Source organism: Telopea speciosissima, chromosome 7, assembly GCF_018873765.1.
Source record: "Telopea speciosissima isolate NSW1024214 ecotype Mountain lineage chromosome 7, Tspe_v1, whole genome shotgun sequence".
Classification (NCBI taxonomy): Eukaryota; Viridiplantae; Streptophyta; class Magnoliopsida; order Proteales; family Proteaceae; genus Telopea; species Telopea speciosissima.
The window spans coordinates 22,368,316-22,396,117 of NC_057922.1; the positions used below are offsets into that span (position 1 = coordinate 22,368,316).

General features: G+C 39.2%; 1 protein-coding gene across 1 annotated transcript in view; it reads right to left on the reverse strand.

The window, feature by feature from the left end:
- Positions 1-27,802, reverse strand: part of LOC122670103 (CLIP-associated protein-like) — a 54,356-nt gene continuing 26,554 nt past the window's right edge. The window contains exons 8-21 of the mRNA XM_043867068.1: positions 26,653-26,727; positions 26,501-26,569; positions 26,341-26,426; positions 26,112-26,229; positions 21,031-21,129; positions 20,599-20,950; positions 18,638-20,427; positions 18,398-18,493; positions 10,896-11,000; positions 10,728-10,802; positions 10,580-10,648; positions 10,407-10,475; positions 8,368-8,469; positions 1-466 (exon numbers count right to left, since the gene is read on the reverse strand). Coding sequence (XP_043723003.1) covers positions 305-466; positions 8,368-8,469; positions 10,407-10,475; positions 10,580-10,648; positions 10,728-10,802; positions 10,896-11,000; positions 18,398-18,493; positions 18,638-20,427; positions 20,599-20,950; positions 21,031-21,129; positions 26,112-26,229; positions 26,341-26,426; positions 26,501-26,569; positions 26,653-26,727 — 3,267 coding nt within the window. The 3' untranslated portion in view covers positions 1-304. The remainder of the gene's footprint in view (positions 467-8,367; positions 8,470-10,406; positions 10,476-10,579; positions 10,649-10,727; positions 10,803-10,895; positions 11,001-18,397; positions 18,494-18,637; positions 20,428-20,598; positions 20,951-21,030; positions 21,130-26,111; positions 26,230-26,340; positions 26,427-26,500; positions 26,570-26,652; positions 26,728-27,802) is intronic.

Genomic DNA, 27,802 nt, shown 5'->3' on the forward strand with positions numbered 1-27,802 from the left:
TTCAGTTCCCGTCACAGAAGGGGTACAATATCCACTATATGCTCTCACTTCAATACAATTATTTATGCAACTCAAAAACAACCCCCAACACTCTCACTCATTCAATCGGCACATGTAAATACAGTTTCACACTACTTTTGTTACACCACCACCGGCACTCCCCCAAAACCAAAGCACTCACAAAGCCAAACCCCTACCTTTCCTAATAAAAATCAAACATTTCAAAACTATACAAATACACAACAATGAATAAGAATATCACAACACCGTGGAGCCACCATTTCCATCCATGCTAAATCATCTACTAACCATGGTTGGCATCTATTGCTGTGCCTGTTCTGGCCTGTGAAATCCGGTTAGCATAGATCGTCACCAACCGCAACTGTGTACTGTTAAGCCCTTCCAGGTATGGAACGAATGCTTTTCCGAGCATGATATAGATGTCCACCAAACAGAAAACAACTGTCTGCAACCAGCAACAACAAACATGGTCAGAACAGGTAAAAAACGTTGGTACGCAAAGAGCCTGCTATCAAGGTTAACATGTAGTGGAGATTTTAAGGATGCAATTATTCACAATTCTAAATCTATGTTTGTTTTGTATCCATGCTAATCACACATGCATGTGGTCGGGTCCATTCAATTTGTCCTGGAAACTTACTTTGTTGCATACCACGAGTTGCCAAGGCTAGATACATTTAGTAATGGAAGTCATTAAGAAAAATATAAGACCACAAGGAAAAGCATTCCTCAAGAACAATTAAAAAAACAGAACAATAGCATTTACGAAAGTATTAAACAGTCAATCAGAGTTCCAAATGGTAGATGACTAATTGTATAGAATTTCCATCAATAAAAACCTTTTCCTCTTGACTACGTGCCGAATCTCCTTGTGTCTTAAAAATTTCCCTTCCTTCTCTTTCCAAATACCCCACAACACATGAGAAGGATTATCAAAGCAGAGAGGACACCAAGATTTGAAAATGTTAAAAAGGTTCTGACATTTATACCCTTGTCGACCCCAATTAACCAAAAATTACCCAGATCCTTAATTGCTACTGCTAAAAATGCATGTCACAGCACTGTTCTTCCACACCAACCATCATTTTGCTGAGCAAGACCCTCTTTCTTCAGGTTAACCAAATTCAGGCACCGAAGGCCAAGAACCAAGTGATGCAGATCAGTTATGTTTTCAGCCCATGTTCTGGGTTTAATTAAACCCATCGAGCCAGCCTTATTTGGGGGAGAATATAGCTATTGATCTTGCTGATTTCATGGAGTTTTTTATTATAAGAAAACAGATTGTGTGGGACCACAGTCAGCTAGTTTGGAGATCAAGATCGAAGATGCCATGCGAGAGGAAGTTTTTTCCCAGATTTCGAGGGGGCCCCATGGTCATCTCGCATGGAGGAGATAAATCAAGGAATACTGTGGGGGCCCATGGACAGCTAGCGGAAGGAGGAATTACATAAGCCTTCTGTTGGAATATGGGTATTTGGGTATTACGTGTGACATGGGTCGATCCATGATATAAGATCGACCCATGGGGTGTTATTTCTATTTTAGTTATTTTCCCTTTCCTAATTCTATTCTAGCTCTATTTAACTAGTTAGAATTAGAGTTGTATTTGTAATAGGTGTCAACCTTTCTTCTATCATAAATACATATCGTGGAGGGCTATCATTATCAAGCTATTCACTTATTTCTACATGGTATCAGAGCCTAAACTCGATATCTGAGAAATTAATTCTACTCTCCTCCATCGTCTCCCTCCACAATTGATCTCTCCTAGATCAACTAACCCATTACCCTAAAACCCTAAATCAACCGAGACCCTCCTTCTCTCTTCCCTTCTCTCGTTTCCATTATTTCATGGGGGCAGTACTTTGAGGTGATCTAAATATGATCTAGTACTTACCCTAGAGTTTACCTCCTTTACTTTATCCTATTTTATGATCTCCATGCACACTGAGATCCATGTTTGACGATTGAAGAACTGCAGATTTTATTTTAGAAGACCTGCAGATTTTTTTCTCGAAGATTAAAGCCCTGCAGATTTATTTTTCTCGAAGATTGAAGATCTGCAGTATTTTTTTCTCCATGTTTGAAGACTGAAGCACTGCAGAATTTTATTTAGAAGACCTGCAGATGTTTTAAGACCTGAAATTTTTTTCTCGAGACCTGCAGAATTTTTTTCGAGACCTGCAAATCCATATTGTGCGAAGATCTGCAGACTCCTTTCCTTTTTTTTTTGAAGACCTGCAGCTGTTTTAAAACACATGCAGCAGTTTTTTTTTATTGAAGACCTGCAGCAGCTTTTTGTTGAAGATCTGCAGATTTTTTTTGCAGGAGTACAGTATTTTTTTGAAGACCTGCAGATTTTTTTCTGTATACAGATCTGCAGCTTCTCTTTGTTTGACAACACTGTAGTTGTTTATTTATACAACCTGCAGAGTTTATTTTGAAGAACTGTTGCCTATTTACCTATTGCAAAATATTCTGCAATTTCCTGCACTTCTCGGTTACTGAAGTTCTATCAATATGCCTGATTCATCTGCATCCATTGCTACCACCAACACTGGCCAATCTTCTACACAAGGGACCCATCATGATTATCCTTCTTTTCCAGTCAGCCCGATAAAGCTTGATAGCACTAATTATTTACTTTGGTCTACACAAATGTCTCTTTCCATTGATTCAAGGGGCTATAAGGGATATATATATGGTACCACTGTCAAACCAAGTGAAGCTGGTTCATTACAAGACAAGTGAAGTTCCAGCAACTCTCTTGTTATGGCTTTTCTTCTCAGTGCAATGACTCCATCCATTGCCCGTGGCTATACATTACTTGATTCAGCCGCAAAAATTTGGAAAGCTGCTAAAGGTACCTATTCCCAGGTAGGGAATGATGCACAAGTTTATGATATTCAACGCAAAATCCATGCAACCAAACAGGGTGAACTTACTTTATCTGAATACTACTGTGAACTCCGTAGCCTGTGGCAAGAGCTTGACTATTATGATAACTTTCAGTTTGATTGTCCTTCTGATATTACCAAATTTCAGCTTAGGGACGATAAATTCAGAGTATACGCTTTCTTGACTGGCCTTAATGTGGAATATGATCAGCTTCGGTCTCAAGTTCTGAGTCGTTCACCTTTTCCCACTTTGGAGCAAGCCTACTCTATGATACAATTGGAAGATACTCGTCGTTCCACCATGTTACCAACTACACAGCCAGAGAGATCTGCTTTAATTTCTTCTAGAGGTAGCTCTTCTAGTACTAGTACACGTTCCTCGTCTGAGAAGGAACCTCTTAAATGTACTCATTGTGGAAAGGAACGACATACTGTGGATTTTTGCTGGAAGTTACATGGTCGGCCATCTGACTCTTTTGATGGTCGTAGTGGTGGTCGTGGTCAAGGCCGTGGCCGTGGTCGTGGTGGCATACAGGCCCATCTTTTTGAAGCTACTGAAACAGCCCCTACTACCACACTTTCTGCAGAGGAACTTGTTGCCTTTCGTCGTATGATGACTACCTTCACCTCTTCATCTGCACCTGCCTCTACCTCGACTGTGGTTCCCTCTTCTGAATCGAACCTTGTTTTCTCCAAACCAGGTATTTCTTTTGCTGGTCATTGTGCTTCGGCATTATCTCATCCTTGGATGATCGATTCCGGAGCCATTGACCACATGACTGGCCAATCCAATTTATTTTTGCGTTAATCTCCCTATTCAGGCAAAGATAAAATTAAAATAGCCGATGGTTCTCTTTCCTCTGTCTCAGGGAAGGGAGCCATCCATTGTTCTCCTTCTTTATCTTTGTCCTCTGTTTTACATGTTCCTAAGTTAACTTCTAATTTGCTTTCTATCAGTAGTTTGACATTTGATCTCAATTGCAAAGCTATTTTTTATCCTTCACATTGTGTCTTTCAGGACTTGGGGACAGGGAGAACGATTGGAACTGGTAAAATGCGTGGTGGTCTCTACTTGCTTGACGATGATCTTATCTCTAATGCTGTTACTATGTCTGGCCAGGCTCTTACTGCTACTTCTGCTGAACATCATTTATCTGAATTGCACCGATGGCATTGTCGACTGGGCCATCCACCTTTAGGAACCTTAGCTAAGATTTTTCCTGTTTTATTTCAGCATTGTAACCCTCACTCTTTATTATATGAGGCTTGTGTTTTTGCAAAACAAACTCGTTCTGTTTATTCTAGTTCAAATAAAAGATGTTCTAAGCCTTTTTCTATGATTCATTCTGATGTCTGGGGTCCCTCACGTACCTCTTCTATTTCTGGCTTTAAGTGGTTTGTCACCTTTATTGATTGCCACACACGCACCACTTGGGTTTACTTAATGCGACACAGGAGTGAAGTTTTTTCCTGTTTTAAAGTCTTTTATAGCATGGTTCAAACTCAGTTTCAAGCTACCATTCAAACTCTCAAGAGTGACAATGGTCGTGAATATTTAGATGGAGTCTTTCAATTATTTCTTGCTACTCAGGGTATTATTCATCAAACCAGTTGCGTTGACACTCCACCCCAAAATGGAGTGGCTGAACGCAAAAATAGACATCTTCTTGATGTAGCTCGCTTTATTATGTTTGAAATGCATGTTCCTTCTCATTTCTGGGGAGAGGCTGTTTTAACAGCTGCTTATCTTATCAATAGGATGCCCTCTCGGGTACTTGACTATAAATCTCCTCTTGATCTTTTGAAGGGGTCTTCTTATATTATTCCTCCCAAAATTTTTGGATGTGTTTGTTTTGTTCGAAACCACTATGCCCATGGCAAACTTGATCCCCGCGGTCTCCGCTGTATTTTCATTGGTTATTCTCCCACCCAAAAGGGGTATAAATGTTATCATCCTACATCTCGTCGTGTTTTTGTTTCCATGGATGTCGTTTTTCATGAGGCCGTGGCTTTCTTTCCATCTTCGGCACCTCTTCAGGGGGAGTCCATTCCTACTCTAGAAGAAGTGCCGATTCCCATTCCTCCTCTACATGAACCTATTGATGACTATCATGTACCTTTAGATAATGATGTTCAAGGAGAGCAGCAGGTACAGCCAGTGAAAGATTTCACACAGCAGTATTATCGAAAGAAAAAGGGGCAACAACAGCCCACCACTGCAACATTACCAGACCAAGAGTTGTCCTCTGACCCAGGATCGTATGACACCTCCTCTGGTAATATTTCTAATCCTTTAGATGCTGCTACTTCTCCTATTACTTCTGATCCATCACTTGATCTACCCATTGCTCTTAGAAAGGGAAAAAGGTCTTGTACGCAACATCCAATATCACAGGTTGTTTCGTTTGAATCTTTATCCCCATCATTTCATGCTTTTGTTTCCGCTTTATCCTCTGTTTCCATACCACAGACTTGGCAGGAGGCATTTGCAGATACTAGGTGGAAGGAGGCCATGATCGAAGAAATGCTAGATCTAAAGAAGAGTGGTACATGGGATCTTGTCACACTTCCACCACAAAAGAAGACTGTTGGCTGCAAGTGGGTCTTTGTAATTAAACAAAAAGTTGATGGAGCTGTTGATCGTTTTAAAGCAAGGCTGGTTGCTCGCGGATTTACTCAGACATATGGGATAGATTATTTGGAGACTTTTGCACCTGTTGCCAAAATGAACACTATCAGGGTAATTCTCTCTTGTGCTGTGAACTTAGGATGGAGTCTACAGCAGCTGGATGTTAAAAATGCCTTCCTCCATGGTGAATTAGAGGAAGAGGTATATATGGATGTCCCTCCTGGGTTCTCATCTGCTGCAACTCATGGCAAGGTTTGTAAACTTAAGCGTGCGTTGTATGGTTTGAAACAATCACCACGTGCATGGTTTGGTCGTTTTCAGACAGCGATGTTGACATTTGGTTATAAACAAAGCAATGCAGATCACACTTTATTTATCAAGACATCGGGTAGCATTATTACTCTCCTCATAGTATATGTCGATGATATAATTGTAACTGGAAATAACCCTGCTGAAATTTCCAAGTTGAAGAATTATTTGGCCAAGGAATTTGAGATTAAGGATCTAGGCATACTTCGCTATTTTCTAGGGATTGAAGTGGCCCATTCTTCTCAAGGGCTGTTCTTATCTCAACGCAAGTATACTCTAGATCTTCTTTCTGAAACTGGTATGTTAGGATGTTCTCCTGTGGATACTCCCATTGAGGCAAATGCTCGTTTCCGAGACACTGATGGTGAACCAGTGGACAAAGGGAGATATCAGAGGCTAGTTGGGCGACTAATTTATTTATCTCACACTAGGCCTGATATTGCCTATGCTGTGAGTCTTATCAGTCAATTTATGCATGATCCCCGGTCTAATCATCTGGAAGCAGTATTCAGGATTTTGAGATACTTGAAGTCGGCTCCTGGTAAAGGAGTATTATTCTCTCGTCATGATCATCTACAGATTGAGGCCTACACTGATTCAGATTGGGCTAGTTCCCATGATCGAAAATCCACCACAGGTTACTGTACATTTGTGGGTGAAAATTGTGTTACATGGCGCAGCAAGAAGCAAACAGTGGTGGCCCGTTCTAGTGCAGAGGCTGAATTTAGAGCTATGGCTCTTGGTATTTGTGAACTATTGTGGCTCAAGACTTTGTTACAAGATTTGAGTATTCCTATTACTCTGCCTATGCGACTCTACTGCGATAGTAAATCAGCAATAAGCATTGCCCATAATCCAGTGCAGCATGATAGGACGAAACATATTGAAATTGATCGTCATTTTATCAAGGAGAATCGGGATAATGGGACGGTTTGTGTTCCTTATGTGCAATCTGGGGAACAGTTGGCTGATGTGTTCACCAAAGGCTTAAGTGGAAAAGTTTTTCAACCTCTAATGTGCAAGTTGGGCATGACTGATATCTACGCACCAACTTGAGGGGGAGTGTTGGAATATGGGTATTTGGGTATTACGTGTGACATGGGTCGATCCATGATATAAGATCGACCCATGGGGTGTTATTTCTATTTTAGTTATTTTCCCTTTCCTAGTTCTATTCTAGCTCTATTTAACTAGTTAGAATTAGAGTTATATTTGTAATAGGTGTCAACCTTTCTTCTATTATAAATACATATTGTGGAGGGCTATCATTATCAAGCCATTCACTTATTTCTACACCTTCTAAGTCCTAAATTTTAGGAAAACTTTTTATATCTCGAGTGGGATATTATTAGCGAAAATTTAGTTTCTATTTTTTGGGTTTTATGAATTAGTAATTTCCTTTTTCCAAGGATTCTTTGGTTTCTTACTTAGATTAGGATTGGGTTGCTTTGTAATTGGGTTGTTATAAACAAGTATGTGGCCGAACAGAAAAGGGGATAGAGATTGAAGAGAAAAGAGTTAATGTTGAAGCTGTGAGACGCAGCAACGGTGAGAGACCGTGGGTGAGAGGTCCTGGGTGAGAGGATGATGGGCTGAGAGAGCTGATCCTATTCCCCCTTCTATATCCCTTTCTTCTTCTTCTTCTTATCTTTTTTGTGTTCTCCTTCACATGTAAACAGAAAATAAGTAATAAAAAAAGAAAGTGTTTCAGTTATTAATTTTTGTTCCTTTTATTGTATTGATCCTGCTGCAATCGATCTCCCACTGGTTTCCCTGGTTCGAGGTCGAGTTTGTATTACTAAGATCTTCAGATTCTCCAAATTCATGCAATTGAGGGCCAACATGAAAATGCTTCCACCAGGTAGTATGGATCTTCCCCAGTCCCAACTTTTAGTTATCTCCACGATGCCATAAGTTAATGTCTTACCAAAATATTTTTCACTGAAGTTATGCTTACCTTCCTCCACACCCATGAGTCACTATCTCCTATTCATATGAGGACCCCATCCAAAAAATCTCGTTATTTCTCAAATTAATCATCTTGAAAATTTATTCTTCGACAATGAAGTACATAACTGTTTTGGACTCAAATATCATGTTTTCAAGGGCAGGCTGAGGTCCATTGTACTAGGAGTAAACACTTCAAGGAATCCTCACATGTACACATAATCCGGTGCATATGTTTCCCAATAGTGTAAGTTCACCTCATAAGGTTCCCAACCAATAATTTGCACCCTTCACTCTCTCCCTCCATGTTTCCCAATATTCTACAGTAGATCTTCAAACCCTTTCCTTCAATCCAACACACAGAAGAATTTGCATGTGAACTCTCAACTATTTAAAATATGGCTTACATTTTATACTGTCTAATGAAGCGTTAGGTGAGCATACAGTGTTGAATGTATTAGCATCAATATAACAAGAAAACCAAAATCATTCCACTATTCAAGCTAGTTGAACCAAAGAGTAGAGTCCATAAAATCTGCACAGATCGAAAACACTTATGGATACCTTACGAACATCAGCACTCTGGTTCCCAAATGCATCAAAAAGAGCAGGCAGAAATGAAGGTAACTGGGCCATTAAGTCTTCCTGGGAAAGCCTGCTCACAAGCTGAAAAAAAATGCAGGTAAGATTTAGTACTCTCACTAAGAACAAAAAGACATATTTTTCAAATATAAGACAAACACCTATTCAAGAAAATCAAATTAATATTGAAGTGGAAATTTTTGTAACCATTTGATGGTGTAGCTAAATCCAAAATATATCAAATTGGGTTATTAAATTTTACTTACTGTGTAATCAAATTCCTTTTATTGAGAAGTAAAAAAAAAATTACATTGAAAAATATATTTAACAAATATGGTAAGAGTTTTAGGTTGTTTACACAATCATGATTACAGAACTTTCCTTTTTCTTTTCGAAAGTGATTTCACGTCCCTTGCAACCAAATGGGGCTGTAATTAAGACAACTTGGAAGTTATCTTTTTTGCTAGGTTGAACCAAACAATTGCCAGCTTTATAGCTGATTATGTCTAAAAAATAGAAACCATATATAATTGTTCTGGATTGAAACTGGAAGAAAAGAGAATAGACACATATATAGAACTTATCCAGGGAAGAAGTGTCACCCGGCCGAGCTATTACAATAACTTTCAATCCTGTTGCTAGTGTCTATCCACCACATATAACTGTCCCTCTCCTCCCTTGTTTGGTGATAATGGACTAAAGTTAAATGCCACTAATGAACAATATGAAAAGTTAAAAATAAGAAAAGACAAGACCAAATTACCAAAGCAATGACCCCAAAACCGTAACTCCAACAATTTCCCCTCAAGTTGATGACCAAATGTCTAGGCTGAGAAGCTTCCTCCATAGGTTATCAACTGGTGTGACTTGGGCGTTCTACACTATCAAGAGGAAAAACCCCCTTGAACATCACTTTCTCCTACCTCAACGTGCAGTTCTTCCCAACATAGAACAAATTTCAGTCGAAATACCAAAATTTCGACGGTTTACCCCGATTTCGGCCTGGTTGAAATGAAACCACCAGCAAGGTTTACAGGATTTCAGTCCTAAATTTTGCGAAATGCCCGTAACAGTCAAAATTGAGTATTGCTTTGCAACTTTATGGACCTCCATTTCTATTACATAATTCAATTATTTTTATTGAATGGTGTATGTTATGGGACTAACTTATACGTAGAATAGGCTATATAAGATACAAGATACAGGTAGGTTATGACTTACACTAGCAACCTAATGTTCGAAGCCAAACTACCACTTTATGGTTTTTTCCCCCAATCTACTGATTCAAACGTGTAAACATGCTTAAATGTGCAGTTGTGCACTACAAGAACTTTTAGGGCAAAATTCCATCATTAAGGCCACCAAGATGGTCATTTCAAGTTAAACTTTGAAATTGACCATATTTTGAGCCAATTTCACAGATTTCATTTCGATGGTACATTTCGGTTTCAACCAAGGTCGAACCCGAAATTTGGAGCCTTGCTTCCCAATGATGAAGTGTCTGCCAATCACAATGCTTCAGGCACTCTTCTATGTGGCAGATATAAGTGCCATACAGGAATGCCTTCCTAAGTGGGAAATCCAGAAACCATTCCTCTCATGCGAAATTAGAGAACAGATGCTGGATGGAAAAAAGCAACCCCTCCCCCAATAAAAAATGGAAACAATAACAACGATGAAAAGTAATATGAAGATGAAAAAAAAGACAAGGAACTTGGATAGCTACCAGCTAATAAAGAAAGGAGCACAAAAAAACCATAAACCTCAGTCATAAAAGCATATATAACACGTCTGTTAGTTTTGATGCATAACAGCCACCACCCAAAAAAAATTAATCAGGTAAACAAATACAAGTCAGAGCATTAAGAACATAAACAGGATGAGCAAGCAAAAGTATTTGATATGATATACAAAGTTAGCTGGACATTCATGACACGTGTGATCCAAATTGATGACAAGAAGGATTGCTTCACAACAATATCTGTCCAAGAAATAAATGGGAAGTTCGTGTTGGAGAATACCTTGGTCAAACAGTTGATGCAAGTCACAAGAGTTTTCTCATCTTCGCTAACCAATAGAGGTACAATCACCTACAGTGTCCAAAAAGGAGGAATTTTTGTTCTGTAAGGTCCAAACCTGGGGCTTCTAACAATTCCACGGATCATGATTAACAGGACAGTCTTAGATTACTTACAGTAAGGCATCTGAACGGATCATACTGAGATAGTACAACAGTCAAACAATGCTCTGATTCATTTGAAACCTGGATGCAGAAACAGAGTAGAGATCCAGCAAAACAAAAAATATTAAATATCAAGTTTAGTTATTGGAAGGCAGGATACCTTGGAAACCGTATCCTTTGTGACATGAAGCAGTCTTTCTATTACAATTTCAACAGAATCCTCCATGGCATCTTTCTGGAATATAAAATGACCATTAAAATTTTTCATCAAAGTAATTACCAAGCATGCAAAATTCAACAATGGAGCAATAAAAGATATACTTCAGACCTGATTCTTAAGCATTTCAACAATCAATGAAAGAGCGAGTTCCTTGATTGAAGAATCAGAATCATCCAAGACCTCGAGCACCACAGTAAGAATCTGATTGAAGTACTGCAGATAAACCAAACAAATTTCATCAACAAACAACTAAAGCAAAATTAAAATATTTCTGTTGCCTATAGAATGTTTCAGATATAGTTCATACAAAGCATGGGAAATATATATAGCCTTTGTGGGTGATGCTCATGATCCTACAGCTCGTATAGTATAGAAAGAGTGTCGATAGCAGAGGATATATATATATATATAAAGGACTTCGCATATGCATTTCTGGCATTTCCCCCTCAAGATTGAACATTTCTGCCACATAAAATTACAGAAAATCAACCAAACTGCACTGGTATAAAGCACCACAATACAAAATCTAACATAGTAGGTTGGATTGTTGGCATAATCTTGCATGTGTATGTGGGGAGAAAGAAGACACCACCACAAATAAATCCATAATACATAACAGACCTGTTAAGTCAGCTGCTTAAGTTAAGGCGTACTGACATTTGATGGTAATATTGCAAGTAAGTCAACTGTCAACCTTGGACAACTCTAAACAAGGCACTAGACAATGAATAACAAAAATAACTATAGCCATACATCCAAAAACTGCTAACCCGAGGTCGTGTGTGGGTTTGATCGCAAATCCCATTCTCCTACGGCCCTTTTGAAAATTGATCTTCACAAGGCTTTTGACTCCCTCCGTTGGGACTTCATCTATGAAGTGCTTTCCCAAATGGGCTTTCCCCCGGCTTTTGTCCGCTGGATTTACACCTGTATCTCCTCCCCATCCTTCTTGGTCCATGTCAATGGCTCCCCCACCGGTTTCTTCAACTCCAAAGTCGGCATTCGTCAAGGATGCCTTCTCTCCCCCTTCCTCTTCTCTTTGGCTCTGGAAGTCCTCTCTAGGAGTCCAAAGTCCAAACCAAAACGGATCTTCATCTCATCTCCCCAATCCCTAAATGCAAGCGCATTAACCTCACCCATCTTGCCTTTGCCGACGATCTGATGATTTTCTCTAAGGCCTCTCCCTCCTCCATCTCTACCATTATGTCTTCGCTCCATCTCTTTGAGACCCTCTCTGGTCTCCGCATTAATCTTCTCAAATCCAAAATCTTCCTTTCTGGCATCCCCGAGTTTGACAAAGAGACCCTCCGGAGTTTAACTGGCTTCTCCATTGGCACCCTCCCTGTCAAATACCTCGGTCTTCCCTTTATCCCTGCTAGGCTTTCCAGTCATCACTGCATTCCCATGCTAGACAACATCCGTTAGCGTCTCCAGCTTTGGAAAGCCAAACTCCTATCCTATGCTGACAGACTGGAATGCATCAGATCTTTCCTCCAAGCTTCCTACATTTATTGGTGTGGTATCTTTGGTATCCCTAAAGCCACCATCAAGGCCTTGGAGCACCTTCTCTGTGCCTTCCTCTGGAAAGGTAAAGAAACTTCTAAATTTTTTCATCCTATCAGTTGGAAATCTATTTACCTTCCTAAAGCTGAAGGAGGCCTGGGTATTCGCCGCATTCGCAACTCCAATACCGCGGGCATCCTTAAGCTCTTATGGAAAATCTCCTCTAAGCATGACTCCATCTGGGTTAACTGGGTTCACTCCCATCTCCTCAAATCGGACTCCTTCTGGACTGTCCCCATCCCCTCCGACTTGTCCTGGATTTGGCGTAAGATTCTCCTTCTTTGCCCCCTCGCCCTTACAGCCATCTCCACCTCCATTGTAAACGGATCCTCCACCTCCTGTTGGCTCGATCCTTGGCACCCTCTCGGTGTCATATTCAATGTCTTCGGGCCGAGGACGATATACTCCTCTGGCATTCCTAAATCTGCCCCCCTTTCTCTCATTATTTCTCGCGGCTCTTGGTCCCCTCCCTCTCCTCTCCCCACCATCCTTTCTCAGATCTGGCCGTCTCTTCCCCCCTCCCTCCCCTCCCCCCCCTCCTCCCCAGCTCAAGCGGATAAGGTTATTTGGCTCCCCTCTCCCATCGGCCTCTTTAGCTCTAGTTCAGATTGGAACTTTTCTAGGACTCCCCTGTCCCTTGGCATAAGCTCGTTTGGTTCAAAGGCCATATACCTTGCCACAACTTCATTGTCTGGAGATCCCTCACCCAGTGCCTCCCTACCCAAGCTTTCCTCCTCCACCGTCATATCCCTGTCTCCCCCTCTTGCATCTTTTGTTGGAATGGCTCCGAGGACTTAGCCCATCTCTTCTTTGCTTGCCCATTCACCGCCATCATCTGGAAAAAAGCCATCACTTCCATCTGGTCTTATAGCAGGAGACCCCTCGCCTTTGATAGGGAATGGCTCTGGTTGGATATGACCTTTACTGGAAACACAATATGTGACATTGTCGAAAAGCTGGTCTTTGGCTCTGTTATCTACCACATTTGGATGGAAAGGAATCTTAGGAGATGGACTTCCAACTCTAGCTCTTTTGATATGATTTGGAAAGCCATCTCTTTTGATGTCTCATCCAAGCTTAGTTTTATCCCTCATAGATCTGTTACTGATACCCCAAGGAACAGGAACATTGTTGTGTCCTGGGGTCTTGACCTTTCTATTTTTACAGACCCCCACCTCTGCGTAGGTTGGCTTGGGGCTGCCCCCCCTCTCTCTCTCCCCCTCTTCCTCTTTGTATATCCCCTTCCCCCTTTTTTTCCTTTCCGACCCTCCCTGGGGTTCGGCAATATATTATATTCACCAAAAAAAAAACTGCTAGCCCGACCACTTACAAAAAAATCAAATAAGTAATAGAGTATATTTATTTTTTAGCAGATCTTGGGGCTATCGTATTAGGCTCCACAATTTTTTCCATATTTTCCCTTTCAAGTTTCCTTTGGTTTAGTTTGAAGGGTTTACTTTTTCTGTTTAAAATTGAGATGGAGCTTAAGCTGGCTTTGGCCCAGAGCATGTAGGCTGGGTCGAGCTTTATTAACTTTCTTGAGGTTGTGTGATACAGCCGAAGGACCTGAAATCCAATAAGGAGGATTTTTTTCATCGCCTAAAGGTTTTTTCTTTTGTTTTTGGACCAACAGGTTTAAATGATATTAATGACTAATAAAGGTAACAATACACCATTCCAAGTTAAAGAAAGAAATTCCCCTTTCTTCTTCAATTCAAGCTTCATCCGCTGCACAAGGTTCGAGAACTCGTGAGATCTCAGATTTTTGAAATCTCGAGACGAGATTGCTTGCGAGTCTCAAAAGTGCAATATCTCGGATCTCGGTTGGATCTCGGTTTCAACCCATTATTTTAACCCACCTACCACTTAAATACCTTACCTAATTGGACAAAACTCCACATATCTCGGCGAGATCTCGGATCTCGGGTCCAGATCTTGGGTTGACCCAAAGTTGGGGCTTCGAGTTGAAAAAAAAAAAATGCACCAACTCGGCGAGATCTCGACTCGTCTCGGTTTTTCCAAGAGTCGAGTTGGCACCGAGACCCGAGTTTTAGTACCTTGCCGCTGCATCATGGTGGAACATTTCCAAAAGTAAGAGTTTTGTGGATAATAAGGTGTTCAGCCTTTTAGCAAAAATGGTACACCAAATGGTGACAGCTTTTGCAGTTCATATAAAGACTTAGGCTCTCTTTCGCATACTTTATATTTATATTTATGACCTATTCAAGAATAATAGGTTATGGGCTATATACAATAATCATATGGTTACTACTAGACATAATAGATTATATAATGAAAAATAGGTTTGGTACGCTTAAGTGAAGAATATATCATGTATTATATTATTCATAATACAAAAGCCTTCCTTTTATATTATATTATATATTATTATATGTATATATAATTTTTGGTAAACAATATTATATAGTACATATTAAATAATATATTATATATATAATATAACATAAAAAGGGCGTATCCAGTGCACAAAGCACCCACCACTGCGGGGTCTGGGGAGGGTCATAATGTACGCAACCTTACCCCTGCTTTCACAGAGATAATATAATATTATGTTATATTATAATATAACATAATATATATTATATAATATAATATGATATATGTTAGAGCGGGAGTGGGGGTGGGGGTAGGGAGAGAGAGAGAGAGAGAGAGAGAGAGAGAGAGAGAGAGGCAAAAGAGAGGCTTTGTTCTAATTTTCGATAATTTTACTATTATATCCCCAATTAAGTAGCAATTCTACACATGTTCATTAATGGTACTCGCATAAACAAACGTTAACAGTTTATGGTGATAAATCATAAACAACTCTCAAGCTGTTTACGAATTTATGCTTATATTGATTTATTTTAATGAGAAATAGGGCGTATAAATCATACCAAACACATCTATTTATGCTTATGTATCAGATAAACATAAATTTAAACTATACCAAAGAGAGCCTTAGCAACTTATGATTCAGCATTTATTATTTTAGTCCTTAAACCCCTCTGAGCTAATGTGGCTTGAAATGCTAGTTCACTCAACTAAGTTACTAGCTGCTTGGGGTGAGCTACACAAATCCTATTTCCGTGCCCTCTATCAAGGAAGGAATTCTAAAATAGGAGATGCAACTACTTGAACCTTGATGAAACATATTATGATTGAGAAGATTGTAATCTAAATTGAATAATGAAAATAAGAGTATTATAACAAGACAATATTGAGAATAGAAATCCAAGACAATCCTGAATGCAAATAATGCAGAATCCTTAGTAACCACAATTAAGGGCTTAGATCAGACGTGCCATTGTGTAAATTGCATAAAATCCAGAAGGAAAATAGAGTCATGGATTCAGAATGACTGCAGGGTTGGTTGATGGAGGGATAGAAAAATGGATCAAACGATGTAATTCCAAGGAGAGGAGTAAATAGGGGCAATTTGCTGGTCTCTACCTCAGTACAACAATGTTTAAGATGCCAAAACAAACTTAACAACTAAGAAACCTCATATAGCCCACTCTCAAAAACCAAAAATACCCCCATCTTGATGGTAAATGAGTTTCTGACCGCAAGGGGGGAAGCTTTCCTAGGCCTGACGGCGCCTGGGGCCTTCCCAGCACACTTTCGAGGCTCGCCCCATTCCCTTTCGTTCTTCCTGTCCCTCTTCTGAACCAGGATTTACGGTCTAATTCTGAAAGTTACATTTATCTGTTTTCATCAGGCTTCCTACTTCATTATCGTATCTTCCCTGTCCTTAAGGAAGTATGGGTCCGGGTCCCCCTTAGACGTAAAAACAATTGAAAATAGCAAAAAAAAAAGGTAAATTTAATCCCATAAAAAGTAGAACAGTGATCTCCACCTCATGTACCCACCAAGAATAACTGGAAAGGAAAAACAGGTCAAAACATGACCCATATATGCCCCAATAGCATTCGCTTCCCCCCCCCCCCTTTCAATTATACTTTGTCCTTCTTCCTCTCTTTTTTTTTAGAATAGGTAATAGCAAGTATATTTTATGAATGACAAAAAATGAGAAAGTACAGGATCGCACAACAAAATCAATAATACAAAACAACTCCAGAGATTACAAAAACAATAGCCGTTACCCAATCCCTCAAGCGGAATTTATTTCCCATAAAAAAAAGAAATTCTATTGGCACCCTCTTTGGCTAAATGGTCTGCCACCTCATTGGTTGATCATGGCCTCCAGTTGAACGAGCATTTCATATGGGTAGGCAAGGGATCTACTGGACCTGATGAATGGGCACACTTCCAAAGAGTTTGAGAATCAGTGCCCATCCAAGAAATGACTGACCAAATCTCCTTCAAGCAACAAATTGGAAAAATATTGTCACAGTGAACAGCAGCATCTTCAATGCCAAAAGCTTGGCCCTAAAAAAGTCCCCTACTACTGGAGCAGAAAATTAATGCAGTATCGATCGAAAAATTGGTCCTATTTTAATATCCATGGGCTATGGGTTTTTAATTTTTTCGGTTTTAGTTGTAATATGCTGAATTATAATGCCCAAAAGTGGGGTCTAAAGCGTGGCACAAAAATTAGTGGTGGGGCCCATTAGAGGTTGGTTTAAGATTTATCTATTAATAGTTTTCATAGGGATCTTGTGGGGCCATTTCTTAGCTATTAGAGTTTTGTTTAGTGTAGAATTCTTTTAGGTTTAGTTTCTGTTCTGGGGGTTTTGGTAGTCTAGCAAGATAAGAGTCCTAATAGTATTTTATTAGTTTACTTATTTTAGGAAACTATATATTATAAGGATTCTATTATTTATTTTTTATGGATTTTTAAATACATATAATCACCCTCCTTTATGTTTGAATGGTGTATAGAATTTAGATTTGAATTGTATAGCCAAGAAGGCTTCCACTCTTCTATCTCTTCTAGCCTATTCCTCTCCTTTCTTCTTTACTGTTCACCGCACTGGTCATAGTACTGTTCACTCTCCCTCTTCTCTGCAGATCACACCTCTGTTCTCCCTGCTATTGATCTGCTTTCTTCCCTAAGCAACAGTCCCTTCTTTCTCCATCACAGGCTGCTGGAACATACAACCAGCAAGCTTCTCAGCCACTGGCTTGTCAAGAAAATAACCTAGACCTGGCCTATATTGCAGCCGATCAATTCGTTGATTCCTAATCTGGAATCTGGGTTGGCTGGCTCATAAAAAAATGCTCTCAATACTGCACCATTACTATCTCTGTTTACAAACCCAACCCTGAAGGCTCAGGGTTACCAAGAGAAGAACCGTCAAAGTTACGCTTGATAGTTCCATCCGGCGGCAGGACCCATGAAACAATATTTATCTCTTGAAATAAAGGACATGATAATATTTTCCTAATCACCAAAGAGGAAAGAAGGGACCTTTCTAAAAATCCGATTTTCCATGGCATCTCAGACGAAGACTAATCACGAAAAAAGCCTTGCATTTCTATCCCCTCCTAAAGAGACCAAAGGACATCCCATAGAGTTGCCCTCCATAAGACCTGCCCACCAAATGGTACAAGGTGCCACAACCACACCAGTCCAGAAACATCTTTGGGGAAGTCCAACTCAGATTAAAAATCATTAAGAAATGGAACATATTCTTTTAGCAAAAGGACACCAAAGGAACAGATGTTCAATGGATTCCCATCCTCTTTCTTTACACATATGACAGGTAGAGGGAGAAAGACAGCTTCTTCCTTTTCCCAATTGGTAAGTATCCGCAGTCAACTTTTTTATGGGCAATCTCCCAACCCAAAGCCTTGTGTCCTCGTTCTTCTTTCTTTAAGGGTTCCATTTCTCTATTCCCATGAAGTGAACAGCCATTGGCTAGAAGTAACTCATTGCTTCGACTGTTAGTACTAGCAACCACACACCCCCACCCCCCCCCCCCCCCAAAAAAAAAAAAGAAAGAAAAAAACACACACAAAAACAAAAAAAAAGACAGAAGGCCAGAATGAGAAATATTTAAATATGCAACACCACAACATCAGATCAGGATTGCAAACAAAATATCAAATAATGGGGAAAAAAGTATCAAAGAATATCATACCTTGGTCCATATTGAGTAATCATTGGCCACAGATACTTCAATCAACTGCTGAAGTGCCTCACGTTTGCTCTCAGTCTCATGATTCCTATTGCAAATCTACAAGCAGAACAATCTCCCTATTAGGATAAAATCTTATATGAATGTTTCTAAAATACAACCATGATTGAAAGAGAAAAAGAGTTCTTCAAATTAGCAGAAACTGAAGAAATGTTCCCAAAACCTTGATTTTTCACTACTCACATGGTGAAGAATCTGAGGAATGCTAGGTCCAGAATCTGGACTGGAGTTGATTTTAACAGCATTTGACTTCTCTTGATTAGGATCCACATCAGGAGAACTTTCTTGACCAACATTCAATCCAGTTCCAAGGTGATCAGAGTTCACCAGTCCATTAAGGTCACGATGTGAAGTTGACAAAGAACTCTCCATACCTAAACTATTATCCACATTTTCAGCCCGGCTTACCCAGGATCCAACGTTCTCAACCATTGTACTAGTACCGAAATTCAGATCCTTGCCTTTGAAACTAATAGTAGAACTAGCATCAAGATTCTGATAGGAATGCTCCTTAGTTTCATCTGAAGGCGCTTGACCAAATGAGTTTGTGATCTGAGTAGATTCTTGCATGGAATTCCACTTCCTGCCACTATCACCATCAACTGCTCCAGCTGAATACCTTCCAAAGAAGTTACCTTTCTTCGATGCACCCACATATCCATCTTCTGAAGAAGTCGCAATAACATCTGATGGGTCATAGAAAGATTTAGATCTCAGGCGCTCTCTCTTATTCTGTAGGAAGTTCATCAAGTCCACCTCTATTCGAGGGGTGTACTGCTTCAGTGCTCGTCTCAATGAGTTTTGTTCCTCAACAGACACACTGAGAATAAAATTCAGGACTGCAGTAGAATCAAAATGAGAATAAACTGATATAATTCCTGTTATAGCTGCTTCCTTCAGTTTCGTATTTTTATCATGGACCAAAGGTGCCAACTTAGCCAGCCACAACTTTAGGATGCCACTATTACCAGAACCTTCAGAATTTGTTGCATGCATGTTGAAGGAGTTTATGGCAAACTCAATCACAGCCAATTTTGCTTTTGGTGACCGTTGTTCATCCAATGAACGGAGCAAAGCAGGTAGGAGAGAATCTACACCATAACTCTTGCTCACAATTTCCAAAGTTGTCGAGCAAGGCTGCCTAACCAACTCCTTAGGATCAATTAACCGCGAGAAAACATGAGGCAAGATTCTTTCCATGTAACTTTCAAATGGCTTTCTACAAGCTGGAATAATCTCGGCAAGCGTTGAAAGAGCTGCCTGTGCAACTTTATGGTGAGGATCATCCAAGTGTTGGAAAAACAACTTCATGACCTTCTCAAAGCTCTGCGTAACTTCTTGGACACCTTTTGGCCCTTGCTGCAGCAAAGTTCGGAGATAGTTAAAAGCAGCAACCCTAACGCACCAGTCAGAACTAGGATTGAGACCTTCAGTCAGTGCGTCATAGAGAGACGTTGGACCATCCACACAGGTCGACAGTTCACCAACTCCTAGTTGGCTATCATCAAAACTGTTTCTACTAGCAGAAACCCGTCCAGACACATGCTTTCTCAAAAGTGGCTTCTGGAAGTTAGGAATATAATTGTTCTGTGAATCCCTGAAATTCATATCTTTGTAAGAACTGTCTACATACTGCCTGTCAAAGTGTGTGTTAAAAAACCGTCTATTTGCCCTGATATCAGTGTTCTCCTCAATTGAACCTCCTTGTTGTCTTTCAGAACCTCTCTTGGTTGTGTAGGACATTGATAGGGCTGAAAAAGGCTCAGTTGTCGTGTGATGGGATAATTTACCATTATCTTTGGATGCTTGAACTTGTGGATTGATGAGATCAGACATAATAAATCCACCATTACGATTACCACCTTTAGCAATACTAGATGTGGTCGAATCTGCCAACAAAGAATTCGTGTGATGATTCGAAGCAGGAACAGCTGGAGGAAATGGTGGGTCACGAGCTGATGGAGGGTCAACTTCTGCACTAGGACCAATAACAGGAAAAATTAGCCATTCACAAATGAGTCTCAACAGACAGCTCATCAGTCATCAGGGATGATGAATTTTCAGTCAGTCAGCTAAAAGACTGATTCTGAGAAAATGGCATTGCCAATAGAAAATAAATTTAAATGGAGCAATTCATCAACTACCTAGATCCAAGCTAGTTGAGTGTACAGTTGAAGAATTGTGTTTGTCAGATAAATCTAAACCTCTTAGCATGCTTTCAATAGCCGTGACCTTTTGTTTGCTAGCATGCAGCACACTTTCAAGGCTTCTTTCAGTGCCTTTCCCAACAGACTTCGATTGTGAAAGAAGCAGACCAGAAGAAAGTGATGCCCTTGATGGGAGATTTGCACTTCTGTCCATAGCAACAATAGCAGAAGTTGCATATCCAGGTGAATTAGTTATTTGCGATGGAGCACGTGATAATGGTGCTCCTCTCTCACGGAGGGAAGGAGAAGCAAATCTTCTAGGCATACCTCCATCTTCATCATTAATAATCTGTGCACAACTCCATTACATTAGGCACTAGTATCAATGAGAAATACATGATTTTCTTAAAACACAATGAAAATAAATACCCTTTGAATGACAGGATCAAAGGCTAAAAATAGGCGACGGGAACGCTCCGGCCATGTTTTAGCAAACATTCTATAGCAAGTTCTGGCAGTTGCTCGTACCTGCAAATTTCAATGTTTTGTTATAAATTTAAGGGTCAATATCTGAAAATATATCCAGCAAAGAAATCATGAAAACTTTGTTAAGGCAAATGAGTCAAATTAATTTCATAAGACATTTATTATTATTATTATTATTATTTAATAGCTAACACTTGATATGTTAGCATCTACAGCTTTTCATGACAAATGGATCATTAAACAAATGCCAAATCACAAGGAAATATTCATGTTCAAGTGATGCAAAATGTAATAGGTATAGATTACAGGATTGTCAATTATAATAAACAAATAGGAAACAGCCTAAAGGAAAAAAGAAAGAAAATATTCTGAAGATGCACCACCAAAAGCATGTGTTTTCTGGCCTGTTTGAGGGACAAAGACATGGCCCAGTAGGATCATGGTTTTAGGTATTGGATTGGCCATAACCGATACCAATACCTGACTGATATGGATCAGCCGATACGGTATGAACATCCATTTTTTTTTTGGTGAAGAAATGACTTTTTGATCCAGTATCAGACCGATACGGTTGGTATTGGTATTGGTATTGGTATTGCCGGCGACTGATACCGGTGCCAATACCATGAACTACATCCATGAATGGGACCAAGTGATAGATATCAGAGAGTGGATTTTGGACAGTGAGGCTAGTCACCTAACAGTCCTGAGTAAGTAGATAGAGCAAGTTTTGCAAAATTTCACGGGTCCAGAGACAGAAAGTAACACCAAAACCACAGTTGAACGCGATATAATAGATGAATTAGATTGCAGAGTCTAGAAATATGGCAAACAATTTTGATTCCTTGGTTTAACTGCAAATGAAGATTGTGGCCCAAGCTTCTCCTTTCAAGCAATGTATCTAAGGAGCCACTGCACCTACTTTGAGACAAAAAAGACAGAAAACCTCATAGAACTCATGCAATGAAACGCCATCAATTCTCGAAGGCTACCCCTAGGGTGCCATCAATGTAGGTGATTGAACCTAGCAGTTGCTGAAGTGTTTAAGACACTAATTTTAATTCGCACGATATAAGATGCAATAATTCCCCCCCCCCCCCCCAAAATATATGTAAATTCTTGATGTAGACAAGCATTACAGCAAGCACTAAGGCCTACGAAGAATCAGGCCCATGGTTCTTCAACTGGACCTTTGGTTCAGGCCAGACCAAGTCCATGGTCTGGGTGTTAGCTGGTTCACTAAAAACCAGAATCGTGGGACATGGGATGGTTTCTTTCCTTTTATTTGAGTTTCTTATTGTGTAAGGCAACCACTATACGTGTGGACCTCTTTTAATTTACTTTCTATTTCCTGCTAGAGTGCTATATGCATCTATGTATTGTAAGGGCCATTATACACCCACGATTTTGACAGATGAATGAAGTTTGGCGACAAGAGGATGGATAATGAAATTGTGAAAATTGATGAGAAGCAGATGCCACAAAGCGCTTATTTTAGGTATTTGCGCTCAAGCATACATAAAGGAGAAATAGAGGATGATGTTACAGAGAATTAAAATAAGATGGATCAAATGGAGAGGTGCGTTCTGAGTGCTGTACTGCTGTGTGATTGACGTATTCCTTTAAAACTTGGAGGAACATTTTGTAGGACAGTCTTATGACCGGCAATGATGTATGGAGCTGAATGTTTGGTAGTAAAGAAACATCAAATAGATAAACTTACTGTAGCTGAGATGGAGACGTTGAGATAGATGAGTGGTAAAGCTAGAAAGGATAAAATAATAAATGATCATATTAGAGCTGATTTAGGAGTAGCTCCGATACATGATAAGCTGTGAGAATGTCTTTTGATTTTGAGGTGGCATGGACATTGAGTTGAATGGAGCTTGATTTTAATGCCATTGTTGCTGTGAGATGCAGATGAGAGGTGTGATGCCTTTGTGACTAGTGAGAGACTGACCAAGGCCATAGGTGAGACTCAAGGCGTCGCCTTGGCACTGCCTTGCCGTCCAGTCAGTTTTCCTACCCATGGGCAAGTGAACGCCTTATGTTTGCACGCCTTTTTTTAATTATATAAATTTGAAGCTTTTTTTAATGATTTCATTGGACTGTGTGAATAGTTTCGATACACTGTCATGTATAGATTCATGAATATGTATTTTAAAAAGTAAAACTGTTTCCCTTTTTTACAATAGGATTGGATTGTTACATTATTAACATACACTGCACATGGACTTTATCATACGTGCACATTAAAAGAAAAAACCATAAACATAAGGAGATCGAAGTTGAAGAGAAAGAAGAAAGAGAAGAAGTAGAACTTGAAGAACTTGTTGCTGATGCCAATGCCAACGCCGCTGCAGCAGCTGCAAACAGGTAAGTTCTCCCTCAGGTATGTTTCTTCCTCCTCCTGTTTTTGGCTTCTTTTTTCCTTCTCTTTTATTCTTTTACTTCTTCCCGCTTTTTTGGCTTCTTTTCTTCTACTTCTTCCGACCTCCTCCTTCTTTTCCTTTTGTTTCTGGGGTTTTTTTTCCCTCTTCTAATACTTCTTCCAGATGCTTAGGTGCCTCTTTCCTGAAACCCTCTCTCTCCCCCATCTGCTCCCTTTCTGGCCTGCATTTTTTTTTTCTTTTTCTTCTTCACTTCTCTGTTCCGCTGTTCCGTGTGCTTCTTCTTCTTCTTCCTCTTCTCTGTTCCTTGTCATCATCAAGGTTTAAAGTATTGGTATCGGGTATCGTATCGGTCGGGTGATTTTAAGAGATGTATCGTATCGTATCGTATCGTTTCGGAGATACGTATCGAACAATACAAATACGCATAGAAATGGTCAAGATACACATGGAAATACATTTTTAGAACAAAAAACAATATAAATAAGCAATATATAATAAGTGTCATGCATAAAACCTAAAATGGAGAATAATGTATAACCAAACAAGTTCATTAAATTGAAATTGTTATAAAAGATGAAGTTTCTCACATGTTGTAATCGTCTATAGCTATGAAGAGTATTGGATAATGCAAAGGATGATGTTGTAGCACTCCTTGATTCGTTTTTTAGTTTAAAAGTGTGAAAAACCAAGATTAAATGCAAGATTTTAGGCTCTTGGTTGAGAGTTTTCCTTCATTTTTTCGTTAGATTAGGAATTGTATAGAGTCTGTGAGTGAAAATGGCTTTTTTATGGAATGTATCGGTATGTATCGGTGCGTATCGGTATGCATCGGTGTGTATCGATATGTATCGGTGATGTATCGAGCCGTATCGGCCGATACGTATCAATACGTATTAAACCACCCACTGAACCCTTTACTGGACGTATTGATGGTATCGATACGTATCGGTCGTATCGTATCGTATCGGTCGATACAATTCGAGACAGTTCATTTTTTTAAAAAAAGGAGACGTATCGGCATGTATCGTATCGGTATCGACCGATACCGATATGTATCGGTCCGTATCGTATCGTATCGTATCGATCGATACTTTAAACCATGGTCATCATATTCTCTTCTTTTTTTTTTTTCATTTTTCTTCTCGTCTGACTTCTTCTATGGCAGTGTCAGTAGTGGTGGCTGACTGGCTTCTATTAGTGGTGGCCGGCAGCTTTGGCTGCCGCCACCGCTGCTGCTGCTGCTGTAATTCTATGATTCAGATTAAATTGTGCATCCGTTAGTATAAGTTATGTAATTCTGTGATTAGATGACTATGTAATTCTGTAATTATGTGATTCACTGATTTTGTAATTCTGCAATTATGTGATGCACTGGTTTTGTAATTTTGTGATTTTGCAATTCCTTGATTAAGTGATTCAATTGTGTAATATAACCTTGAACATCAGCATCTAGGTGTAACTCACTCATACATGCTCAAGGCGTCTTGATAACTATGCCTACAACCAGATTCTGAATCCCACAGAAAAGAACAGCAAAAATTCATCTTCATTCATTAATAAAATTCATGTACAAGGCTGGACCCCCTTACCAACTTATATAGAAGACTCAAACACTAAAAAGGAAAGGCCTAAACCAATCCTTATCTAATAAGGTAACATAAACTGACTAGAAACTAAAATAATGAAGGAAACTGGCTCAAAATAGGACTGGACTTGTAGAATCCTAATCCAACCTAACTAAAACACTTATTAACAATTAAATTAAAGAAGTAAATACACTTAACTAATTTCGTAGGACTAGCTTCTAAGCATATTATAGGCCTGTTAAAGTGGCCCATTACAATGAAAACACATTGAATCAAAGCCACACATATATAACCCAGCCCAAAGTTTATTTCTGTTAAAATAGACCAATTGTGTTTTATCTGCATCAGTGAACCCCACAAGGTGAAACAAGAATGTACCGAGCAACATTCATCCAGTACCTCACAATCTACCTAGTCCTGCTAAATAAATCTGCCGATATTTCTTAAAATCTTAATGCACCAATTTGCTGTGATCACACTAAAGATTTTCTGAATGCTGTGAAAGGAATCATTAAAGAATCTCAAACTCTTATCCTCCCAAATGCACCAGAGAGCATCACCTAAAAAAGAATGTCAAAGATGTTCACTTCTACCAAAAGACATTCCTTTTAAAAGGTCCAACCATCAGCTCCCTAGCAGCTGCAAAGGACCTGTTGTTGCCAAAAACAGATGGAAAGCAAGATTTCAGTGCTACTGCAAATTTGTTACATCCTAACAGGTGAATTACCAATTATCAATTCCCCATTCATCTTGCAAATGGTACTATTTCATCCTCCTTAGTACCATATCCCCTGCTTTGATCTTCCTCTGAACAACTTCTAACTAAGACCAGAACCCACTGACAAGACAACCATAACTACAAGAGCACGTAAATGTATGGCAACAAAATGCCGAATCTCATTTGCAAATATTAATGGATGGGTAAGATGATATGAGCAGATAAGTCAGAGATAAGGTATAAATTTCAGACATCAAATACATAAGGTTTTTCCTTCCCCTTTTTCCATTTTTCTATCAGATTCCAGAGAAACGGCCACAGTTATACCTCACTCATTGCATCTGCTACACAGCACTTAATTAGATCTTCATAAATATCAGCCGATCGCTGTATCTCTGGTGCATCAGCCCAATATTCTAGTATGAGAAGCGCATACTCACAACACCTGTAACAAAGGAAAACAGCAACAAGAGTAACCAAGGAAGAGCCCGGGGGGTGCATAAGTAGGAACCGAAGACTTAACAACTCAAATCTTTGCCAATATGCAAAGCCATACCTGGCACGAAGCACTGCATTACGGTCATTCTTTGCACAATCAGCAATTCGTGGAAGTACACGGGAAACTTTGCAGTTCCGCAACATCTAGAAAGCCCTCAAGATAAATAAAAAAGGCAAAAGATCAAAACAACTGAGTGTGAAATATATTTCATACGTACCGTTTTTATGCAGTTGTCTGCAGATTCAGCTATCACAAGGACGGTTATAACAACAAGCTTGAAAAGAACCTGAAGAAGGTTATTTTAAGGACGATATCAGATAACTATTACAGCATATTAAAATAACAATACTCAGCAAGAAGAGAAGTTACCGGAATGAACATCTCAGCACATGCCTCAAAATCTCCCAGAAGTTCCTTTGATAATAAGCTCAATAGATGACAAGCCTGCAGAGAAGAAAAATTAAATTAGACAGAAATAGATGGATTAAAGTGCCCTTTCTTACTTGATTTAGTTTACTTTTGCTTATATTACATGACTACAACCAATGTTGATAATAATGATTTCAAAGTTTTACAGCACACAATCAATGTGCAACATACAAAAGCTAAGCTCTAGAGCGGTAGAGCCTAACCAACATTCTAAATTACAAAGCAAGCTTTGTTTGCTCAATTATTGCAGGACCATAGTATTCAATGGAAAGAACAAACAATCAGGGCATATGCTTTGATTACAAATGAAGATCCCATGATTTAGGTTTTAGTCACATAGTCAACTAGTTCGACTTTTCAAGCTCAACACAGAGTAGAAAACTTCGTTGGGACATGAGAGAGGAGTCATCCATATGTATGGGTCCATGTAACCATATTATGTTATATAACAGGTTTCAAGAAAGCTCAGTCTGTTGATGGAAGTTATTTTCAGCATGGATCTATTTTGTCCTTCATATCTTAAAGTTCTAGGTCGTAGCATGGCTAGTAAGTCGAATAAATTTCTAAAGTTATTTAGAAATACAGACTTCAAGTGGTTAAAATACCCATCATCAATTTCCACCCCCAAAGCCAGATTTCATTTCCAACCAAAACGAGGAAATTTTGTATGAAGGAATTGTATGATTTTTTTTTTGGGGCATAAACATTCCTTGTTGCTGTAGTCCGTAGATCTCTAACCAAAGGCAGATAAAATGTAATGTCTTATTTAAAGTATCATAAATAAAATTTCATTGACTAGTCACCAAAATATAAAAAGGGGAAATTTGTAAAATCTACTTTTAATTTATAAAATATGAAACTTCACAAAGATATCTTTAGCATAAATTTGCCACCATACACAAAATAATTCAAGCAGCCAAGTGAAATATCTGTGGCAGTCCATTTCAAGAGAAATTGCAAATGAATACGCAAACAATATGGAAGAATCACTTTCTATTGATTAAAAAAAGGTTCAGCATAATTTCTTTTGTGTCTGGAGACAAGAATGAAAGATAATCTTGAATTTCATATTTCGGGTAGCTAATAGTAA